Source organism: Lycium ferocissimum, chromosome 12, assembly GCF_029784015.1.
Source record: "Lycium ferocissimum isolate CSIRO_LF1 chromosome 12, AGI_CSIRO_Lferr_CH_V1, whole genome shotgun sequence".
In the NCBI taxonomy this organism is placed as follows: domain Eukaryota; kingdom Viridiplantae; phylum Streptophyta; class Magnoliopsida; order Solanales; family Solanaceae; genus Lycium; species Lycium ferocissimum.
Genome location: NC_081353.1, coordinates 22,875,406 through 22,886,484, shown reverse-complemented (window position 1 = coordinate 22,886,484; position 11,079 = coordinate 22,875,406). Strand labels below are relative to the sequence as shown.

General features: G+C 37.4%; 1 protein-coding gene across 1 annotated transcript; it reads right to left on the bottom strand.

The window, feature by feature from the left end:
- Positions 1 to 1,477: 1,477 nt before the first annotated feature.
- On the bottom strand, positions 1,478 to 2,576 carry LOC132039125 (putative late blight resistance protein homolog R1A-3). Its single transcript, XM_059429667.1, has 3 exons — positions 2,435 to 2,576; positions 1,700 to 2,187; positions 1,478 to 1,609 (listed from the first exon to the last, which is right to left on the bottom strand). Exons 1-3 carry the CDS (start codon positions 2,574 to 2,576, stop codon positions 1,478 to 1,480), a joined length of 762 nt encoding a protein of 253 aa, XP_059285650.1.
- Between the last annotated feature and the right edge of the window lie 8,503 nt (positions 2,577 to 11,079).

Here is an 11,079-nt window from a genome sequence, read left to right as displayed (position 1 = left end):
TTCGAGTCTTAACAACGAGTATCGACGAGGACAGAAATGTTAGGTCCTTAATCATGATAAGAAACAGAAAAAAGACTTCTCTTGCAAATGAACAAGATACAAGTGAGCAATAATTTGATAGAGTTTGATTCTTACGGAGAATTGTCGATGAGGACACTAAGGCAATCATTCCCCATGCTCTCTTGCTCTTCTTGAATTTCTTTCACAGATTTTGCAGCGGAAATACTGCAAGCATGCAACACTATTGACTCCAAAGTACAAATTTCTCCTAAGTCTTAGATATTTCCTCCAGGACTATGCATCTTCTCTGAACTAAGCGCTGCAGCTTTGGGAAGTTAATGCTGCCAGCTTCCCAGTGCTTCAGATTTATCGCTCTGATTTCGAGGAACTTAAGTTGATTGAAAATGTTTTCATCATTTAATCTCCATACTTCACCTTTACATCCAAATTGTTTAATTTTAAGCTCTTCCAGGTTTGGCAGCATAGCAATATTTGTCATCAGGGGCGGTCCTATGTGGTTTCAAGTGGGTTCATATGAACCCACTTCGTTGAAAAATAACACTGTATATACATGTATATTTAATCTGTTTTTAAAAAATATATATGTATATACAGTGTTATTTATATATTTCTTATATATTGAACCCACTTGGTAAAAATCCTAGGTCCGTCATTGTTTGTCATGTCTTCCCATGGTAAGTAAGTAACGCCTAAAGTCAACCTCTTCAGAGATGTGGGCAAAACATGCTTACTTGGGATTCGGTTATGGTTTATTCCGTCGCCCCTGAAATCCAATACTTCAAGTTGTTTTGAACAGGAAAGGCTATTTAGGTTCTGGGAATTCTTGCAACTTCCATAAATTTTCAGCCTTTTAAGATTTGGAATAGCAGAAAACAATTCAGAAGTACAGCAGGTCAAAGTCCGTCCAGATTTTCTAGCTTGCAATCAGACTTTACCTCTCTGGACGGAATGAAACAACCATGACTCACATCAAGATGCCTTAAATGTTTCATTTGTCAAATTGTCTCAGGTAATTAGTCAGAGAATAATTACCTCGGCCATCAAAAATGAATGTCTGCAGATTATAAAGCCTGAAGACTAACCGGTGAATATCATCATTACAGCAGAATTGGAGGTATCTGAGGTGTACTAATTTTGTTATTTCAAGTGGAAAATCTCGTAATATTAAATCAAGGATTGCCAACACCCTTACCAGTTTAAAGAGCGCCAACAAAAGAACTTGTTTAGTAGGTGCTTCTAATCCATGGAAGAAGTGTACAGTTCGGATGAGACTGGATGATGACTACCAGCAATTAGCGTCATCAATGTACGAATGGAAACTGTAGCGACGAGCATGAAGCTTCTTTGCTGAAGGATTTGTAGTAACCTGCCGAAACTTCTCTTAAAATCAAGTCGCGGACCAGATCATGGACAACACTTGTTTTCAGCTCGCCATTAAATCTTCTGTTTTTAATCATCAACAGATGCCTGCTAACAAAATCCTCCAAACATCTCTTCCCACAGATTCTTCCAATAGAAAGCCCTCAGAAACCCATAAATTGATCAATGTCTCAATGTTAACCTCACTATCTTCTGGAAATACTCCCATCTAAAGGTAACATGGTTTAAGATGATTAGGTAAGTAATTGTAACTCATAGCAAGCACTCATAGACATTCATTAGCAACAACTTTACTTACTCTTTTGGAAACATCATCCCAACTTTCTGGAGTTCTTGAAAGTTTAGAGAGAGGCCCCGCAACCAGTAGAAGAGCTAAAGGTAGTCCTTGGCATCTTTCTGCTACTTTCTTCCCGATATCCTCTAGTTCAGGAAGACAAACGTGTTTTTGTACTCCGAACAGCTTGTCACGAAGTAAAATCCAACTTTCAACTGCATTCAAGAGGCTTACCTCATGAGGAGGGCTGTCAGGATCGGAATGCATAGCCACATCTTTGAGCCTGCTACTCAAAATAATTCGACTCCCATTGTTGTTGTCTGGAAAAGTTCTTGTCATAAGATCCCACACTTCATTGCTCCAAATATCGTCCATGACTACAAGATACCTCCGACCCTTTAACGTTTTGTATATCCTATCCATCAATTGATCATCACTCTCTTCTTTGATCTCATTTGTCAGCGGAGTTACACAAAAAACAACACCCAACAACAAATCTCTAATACGATACTCTTGAGATATTGTCACCCAAACATGTTTGTCAAAATGACACCTGATTTGAGGATCATCGTATGATTTTCTAGCAAGTGTCGTTTGGCCTATCCCCCCTCATTCCGATTATGGGGACAATTTCTCGAGTAGATAGGGGCCCTCTTAATATTCTCTTGATTTTCGTCAAACATTCCTCTAGACCCACGACAATATTTTCTGGATTTAGTTTTGGAACATATGTAGATGAATGACCAGGCAAGGGCTCACCTGTTTGCAGATCCTCATTTGTCGGATCAACATATTGTTGAACTTCATTTGTTCCGAAACGACTTCGCATCACCTCCCTCTTCACAGCATCAATCTTTTTCACAAGTGGAGTCAACATTTTGTGCACTGCCTTTCTTTCCATTGTTTCATTAAGGACTTTATTTTTACCAAACACCTCCCTCTTTAGAGCATCAACATTATTTGACAAGTTTTCTCAAGAAAGTCTTGGATAATGCCTCTGTTCTTATTGTTCCATTACAAATTTCATACATTTTTAGTTTAATCACATCTTCTGCTTCATTCACTGCAGTTGTAATCTCTCTGTCCAACTCTTCAACCTTTCCACAATCTTGCCTTCTCTTACCAGTGTTCTCAAGAAAGTCTTGGAAATGTTCAAGACTATCAAGGAGAGAGTCCACCATTGCTCCAATGTTTGCACGAGAGAAATCACAGCAACGTAAGCCATCTCTCACACCAATTGTAGGACGAGAAACTGCTTCAAACTCAAACAGAACATCAATTTAGAGAACAGGAAAAGCAAAAGTTAATAAAGATTTCTAAGCATCGCCAAATGCTTACCTTGATTTTTCTGGAAAGAAACAGTTGAATGCTTCCGCAGATTGATTCATAAAAAACCTGCAAAAATTAGAATACTACGCAGCAGTTTGTTGTTAAAAAGTGAATGTGAAAAATAATTGAACGTACGGTCTGGAAAGCAGCACTGTTATACTCTCAAACAATAACACAATAAATGAATATGTAATCCACGGATGGGATTCAACTATTCAAATCTCGAAGTTGAAAACCAAAATACAGAAAACCTTCATAACTTCATTACCAAAAATTTTGGTATTATCTATATGTAGCATCATTTCCCCGCCAGTTATTAACTTTATTTGCGCCTTTGATCGTAGAGCTTATATTGGTGTATTTTGATGTCTAGGTACATGTTGACATTATTGGGAGCTTTTAGGATATATCGTGATTTGTGCGAAGAAGGGCAAAGTGTAGCATTTGAAATTGCAAGAAACTCAGACCAGTGCAGCAATTGCGGCACTTGGGATGTCGCAGGGGTGCCACGCAGATAACAGCAGTTGTTGCGGAAGGAATTGTAACACCTTGCACCTTCAAACTAAGCTATGTTCATGATTCAGGACTTAGAAAACCAGACGGGGAGTGTTAGAATTAATTTCATTTCAGTTCAGTAAATTCTCAATTTTACGCCCGGTTATACGGACCGTATAAAGTTATATGGACCATACAAATGCCGGTACATTTTCCCCAGAAAATCCTACTTTCTATTTAAGAAGTACGGTGAGACATACAGACCGTATAAAATTATACGGGCCGTATTACCAACCGTCCAAATAAATACGGACCGTAGTTTTGGTCCGTATCGAGGCATGGAAAAATCTCAGCTTCTAGAATTTGAAAATCGAAGTACGATCAGTTTATACGGACCGTACATTTATGTACGGGCCGTATATTGGGCCTGTACAATTATCGACAAAGTGAACAGTAGAAATACGCGTTTTCAGTCTTTTACTCTAAGTTTCATCTTTTCAAGCCCTAGCACGAAGTTTTCTCCTCTCATCACTCTCATATACCAAGGTAAGCCTATTTTAAGCATTCCAAGCAAATTCTAACCTATATTCATGAATGCTAAGTAGAAATTCATTGTTCCTAACCTAGGGTTTTCAAGGAAACTCATCTCAAGGATTCAAGAGTAAAGCTTTTGGGATTCCTCTTCAATTTCAGACCTTTTCTACGAGTTGTGGAGCGAATAAGGTATGTAGTGTTTCTATCCACGTGTGGGAACATCATTGTTCTTCCCCACGCTACGTTCTTCCATGAAAATATGAAGTTTCACCAAAACTAGGAATTCCAGTCAAATTCATGATGACCCTAAGTATATGTACCATGATATACCATGTTCGAATTAATAATTCGTTATTGTATTCTTTGTTATGGTTCGCTTTTACGCGGGTAAGGCATAAAAGTTACTACAAAGTTGTTGGTGCTCTAATTGGATTTGAGTATTTTTTAGAGTTGCCACCTAATTTATTAAAGGAAAACTAGGAAAACCGGGTAAAAAAAATTTCAAGCAAGAGAGAAATCTTTTGGTTCCAAAGTTCGAGGTAAGGGTTCTGGTGATCCCCTAGGAAAGGTTTTACGCACCCTAGTATTATAGATTCGTAGAATACGATTGACCTACGAGCTTCAATGTGTGATTAATGTACTTATTTGTTTATAAATGTTTTGATTTTTCGCAAAAATGTCATTCTTATATCATATCATAATTTTAAGGAAAAATTTGGCAAAAAGTCCCCTTATGAAAAACGGTTTTGGTTTTAAAATCCGCGTAAGTGTTCAACTCACTTTGTTGCCGGATTAGGACACACTCGAGATTTCTCCCGAGTAGAGTCACTACTATTCTAGTCCTAACAAAACGGGTTTAGTACCTATGGTTTTTATAAGTATATATGAAAATATGGAGTATATCTCCGTTTTTGTACTTATATATATACATATCTATATATGAAAAATATAAGTTATTTATGACAATCCAATTCCGTTTCTTTTTTATTTGAAGCCATAGGTCAATAGTATTCTAAGTCCAAAATCCGTCTTATCCTCATACTTAGTCCAAAATATATTTCAGTCCAATAAAATTTTGGGCCTTAGCCCAAACAGTTGAAACTGTTTAAGTTCGAAAAAAACAGTCCGTTTTCCACCAGCCTAAATTTTTCTCAAATCTCAAGTTTTTAGTGTCCAATCCATTTTCCAGAATTGCTCAGTATTAAAATGCTTCAAGACCCGTTTGCCATCAAAGATAAGCCACATTTCCCATTTTCCATCCAAATTCGTTTTTTAACTCATCACCAAACTTACAGATGATCAAAACCAATGGGCTGAAGGCCCAAAAAATCATTTTTTGATTGTTTCCAGATTTTTGTTGCCAAAGGTCCAAAATTTGCCACTTAGCCATTTGAGAAAAATCAATCACCTTGTCCAAAAATATGAGTTAATTTTGTTAACTTTTAGCAAAATTAGATTAAGTACCAGTTTTAGTCGTGCAAAAATTAGAATTAACCGTGTTTGAAAATGGTTTTGAGCGACTTCCTAAAATACTAAGCATTGATTTCCTAAGTTCTACACATGCATAGGGGTTTCATTATTTACATGTTTGATACATATACAGCATATATATACATGCCAAAAAAACGGAAAGGAAAAAGAAAGTAGACCAAACTGATGGACCTACCCAAGCCCATCAGTGCCATTATCACCCATTGGTTGGGCCTTCTAACACATATTTGCTTCCCTTTCCATTTTTCAGACGGACTCGATCAAAAGAAATGAGTTTATGCAATAGAAACACCCAGAGAATGGTATTTCATGCAAGCAAAGAAAGGGAGAACATGGATTAGAAAATATCTAAACACAACTGAACTCAATGAAGACAACTTTTAATGTAACACACAAAGTCACACAATTCTGAAAATGTATACTACACTTAATAAAAAACTTGACTGAAACGCATACACTTATATGGACTGAGGCAACAAAGGAGCAGGCCCAAAAATGCAAAAACTGTAGGCTTAATATATTAAAGCCCACATGAATTATAACAACACAGAAGCAGGCCCAATATTGAAAATAGATAGAAACAGATCCATAAAATCATTTGCCTAAAACAAACAACTACCACACAAACAAATATGCACAATTATCAGCCAATATACCATGGATATACATACCCATGGAGATGCTAAAATAGCAAAAAAAAAAAAGGAAAGCTTTCACCCTCTTGTTCCTGATGCCACACAAGATCCAAGGGTTTTCTAGGAACCCCAGGCATGGTAGATATGAGGGAAGGCTTAAGCTTAATCCCCAAGTGCTAATTTGCCTCTTCATTTATGTGTTAAACTCATGGTATATAAGAGAAAGAGTGTTTGTATACAAAGCTTACAAATAAAAACTAGCTATACTTAGCTATCCCTACAGTACACAATCACATAACTAATTAGGTAAAAGGGCATAAAGGTAAACCCAAACATAAATGCATCTAACCGAACCAAACTTTAAAAGAGATGAAGAAAGTGAAAGCCCAAATTCCAGTTATAAAAGGGAGTAGCAGAGGTGAGCAAATGGAAGCCCAGTACATTAAGACCAGCAAAAGACCTAGCCCAACTGAGTATTGATTGAAGTAAAAGAGAAAAAAAAATGCTTAATTCATATAGGTGATATTCCTCATTTATACCAAATATACATGTCCTAGTACACCAGAGGCACACCAAGTTGTGTATACCTGGTATATTGGGCATATCCCTAGCTCAAAGTCGCAAGTACAAATGACACATAGCAGGCAGTGGTAATATTTTAGGTGTGGTTACTTAATTCTCACATGACAAAACAACATACACCCAACATCCCATAGAAGAAAAAGAAAGCCCACATTTCCAACTTATAGTTACTGTTATAGACAGACAAGACTTCTTTAACATGGCACAGTTTTACTTCCCTAGAGTATAACATAAAGTCATCAAGGGGGCATACTTTATCCTTTACCATAAATCAAATAATGATCTTCAAAACAGGATTTACTTATACTTACCTTAAACATGACAAACAATCCACAAAGAAAATATGATTAAATAATTGCTTGAGATTCCTGTATAGAACTTGTTTACCTTAACAGGTTCCAAATAGATAGACTAGTGATCAAATAATACCACATGAGACTCATGAGCAGTTCAAACACTTAGACTTGTACAAAAAATGAAACCAACTTTTTATGGACTCAAATAATTAGACAGTTCATGAGGACCAATTTAGAACTTTCAAAGAACCATATTTTTTCTTGCCTTTAAAATCACACAAAGGTATAACCAATCAAGAGGATAAAAATGGAGAGAAATGCACCTTTCTAATAGTGCTTCACAAGGACTCTAGTTTAGCAAGAACATGAAGATTAGATAGTACACAAGACTGAAGCAAGCAGTTACAACATACTTCTTACCAAAAAAAAAAAAGTTTTTAAAAAAAGAGGGGGGAAAACAAAAAAAGAATAGAAATGCCAAGCAAGTTTGAGAGGGTATTATGCAAAAACAACTAAGATGCCCATGTCAATAAACAAACTTCTTAAATTAATCTTGCCTAGACCAGGTTATCACAAAATGATCAACTTAATTACCCCCCATAGAAGGCACCTCTGACTAGGCAAATTAAGCTAGACTATTTGTATAAAACAAAGATCAAACAGTTTGAACCAACACATAAGCAAATTCAATCAAGACAGGTTAAAATAATATTCCTGCAACTAATGTACTTAACAAAACTAAGACTAAGTTAACTTACATGAACATGTTTAGTTAAGAAACAACTCTAATTTCAGGTTTTAGCATCTGTCAAGAACACACTTTTTTTTTTTTTTTTAAAAAGGCATGACTTAAATAAAATCTAAGCATATTAATCAAAATCAAAACACAACCCCATATGACATAAATTCTCCGTTTTTTCAAAATGAAACAAACAGCTAAATGTGGAAACTATAGGTATTGCACAACAATAACTAGTTATCTTGTTAAACAGAGTCATACCTAATAGTTTTAGCAATTCATCATAGTTGCCTAGTACATCCCTAAATCTCACAAATGTAACTCACAGATAACTTCACACAAGCTTTACCAGAATCAAAATATGCAGGTGTCACGACCTATTTTGCCTAAGTCATGCGGGCACTTACCTTCCCACCTCGGTAAGCGAACCCTCAACCCCACAGTGAATAAATACATAAAAGAATGAAATTAAGCAACGGAATAGAATAAATACGTAAGCAACGGAATATATATATATATATATAAGTGCGGAATAATGATAACACTCGCAGGGTCTGGTCTGAATAATACAAGAGCATCTAAAGGGAAATAATACAATCTGGAATACTAATACATAAAGTGTCCATGTCTCTGAATGAAATAAGACATAAGGATAGAAAGTCTTCAAGGCAGTGGACGGCTATGCTCACCTTGGAAACTCAAGAGAAAGCTGAACGTCGATCAGCCACGCGTCACGAAGTGGATCCGACTACTCGCATTCATAAAAGAATGCGAAAAGTGCGCAGTCAAGACAAACAACAAGATCGCAGGCATCATCGGCCGACTAAGCATAGCTAACACAATTCAAATAATAAAGCGGATAAGCAAATAAACCAGCAAGTATAAGACAATGCAATCAATTCTAAGTATCCGTCATCACCTATGTAAAACATCTAATCCCCAAATGTGCCAAGTTTGTATATATCCAATCCAATCCAATCCAACATCACAATGTAACACTAAACATCTCAAATCAAGTCATAATGCAATGCAATGCAATAATGGTATGAATGCAATGCAATGCCATGCAAATAAGGTGTACACATGTACTCCGGACGGAAATATCGACATGTCGGTAGCACAACCCAGTGTGAATCACGAAGTCTAAGTGCCACCCGTCCCGGATCTTTGTCAAACAGACAGACGGGACCCCGGATCTTTGTCCACGGGGGTTTCTCACAGGCACCACCCTGGGGGACCCACGGAGTCCATGCACTAGCAACAATTCTGAAACTAACATCGGATATCGGCCATGCAACAACGATTCTGAAACTAACATCGGATATCGGCTATGCAACAACGATTCCGGAATTGATCATCGGACATCGGTCATCTCACATCACTTAAGTAAAAGAGTTTATCAAATATCAATCTCACTCAATCAACGATTCCCGAATGAACATCGGACATTGGCTATCTCACATCACTCAAGTAAAACTGAGTCCAACTCATTAAGTATTCATCAAATATCATCAATATCTCAACGAACATATCATGAAATGAGAATGCGTGCAATCATGAATCACATTAATAATCATGTTCAATATCACAAGTACCAATAATGGGTATGCCAATAATGTATCCGAATCACAAATACCAACAGTGGGTGTGCCAATAATATAATAACATCACAAGTACCAACAGTGGGCACACCAATAATATAATCGAATCACAAGTACCAACAATGGGTACGCCAACAATATATCCGGGTACAAATACCAACAATGGGTATGCCAATACCAATAGTGGGTATTCCAAGAATATAATAATATCACAAGTACCAACAGTAGGCACACCAATAATATAATCGAATCACAAGTACCAACAGTGGGTACGATAACCATATATCCGGGTATAAATACCAACAGTCGGTATGCCAACTATATCATAATCAAGATGATAAAACAGAATTCAATAACTACCAACGACTCATGGCATCAAGCCGGCACAATAGAACAATCAATCACACATAACGAGGTGGCTAGCCCCAAACACACATTAGGGCCCAACCTAAGGTAATAGCCAACCCGACTTCATACCCGAAGGTTCACATGCTGTCTCCGACAATATAAACTAAATATTTGCTTCGCTATACGAAGTCTCACCAAAGGTAAGCCATAACCTATTTGGATGGCCGAACCATAAAGACCAACAACTCACTTTTGCCTTTTTCCTTTCGAACAACTCGAACCAAAGTAGTCTAAGCATAATCGAATTACTATAGTAGAAATCATGAAGAATGATGCTAATATTTCTACTATTCAAATTAGGTCAATTCTAGCCCTAGAAATTGGGGAAACGGGCCCACAAGGGTAAAATGGGACATTCGGAAGCAAAATACCAAATTAAGTACTAGGTGATCATAACCCAACCACTAATTGTTGTTTTAACTCAAAGATTAGCCTAATTTATGATATCAAGCAAAACCCCCAAATTGGGTATAAACCCCAAGTCTTTGATTTTGAAATTCAATGCTAAAAGTCGAAGATATATGATTAATAACCTTAGATTAGTCAAATTATAACATAAACATCATCAATTTCCTCATACATGAGCCTAAGGAAAAGTTCATCAAAAACCCTCTTTCAACTTCCATCACGAAAGGGTTATTAAAGGAAAGGGGGAAATCTAGGAGGTTTGTGATTAAGGAAGAGTAAAGGAATAGGCACGATTTACCTCCAAGAATGTCTCCAAAATATCTCCAAGAACTATTCCCCAAAGCTCTAATTTCGAAGTGGGAATAATGAGGGTCTAGGGCTTATTTAAATCACACTTAATGAAAATAACTGTCCCGTCACTGCCACAGCGGTAAAGGTGGCGCTAGCGGCGCCATTAAGGCTGCCATAGCGGTCTGGTCAGCAATACACGTTGCCGCCCCAGCGGCCAACACACCACTGGGAGGGCACTGATGCTGCCATAGCGGGCACCAGGTACCAGAATCCCTCAATTTTTCTAAGTCTTCAATCGAAATTCCGGGCCATTCCCGAGGCCATCTGCTTACAAACCATATCCAATGCGACCCACCCAAAAATACGCTACGAACGCGCTCGTAGCCTCAGAATTGTTAATGGAGGTATCGTTGACCGAGTCAAACCCCAACGCCTTAGTTCTAATTTCCAACCCAAGTCCCAAAACGCATTCAAGTGCATTGGGAACCGAACCAAATGCACACCCAAGTTCTGAACGACCATCTGTACCTCTCGAAATCGACGAAATTTCAAAAAAGGTTCGTTTACCCAAAAGTCAACTTTGGTTCAATTATTT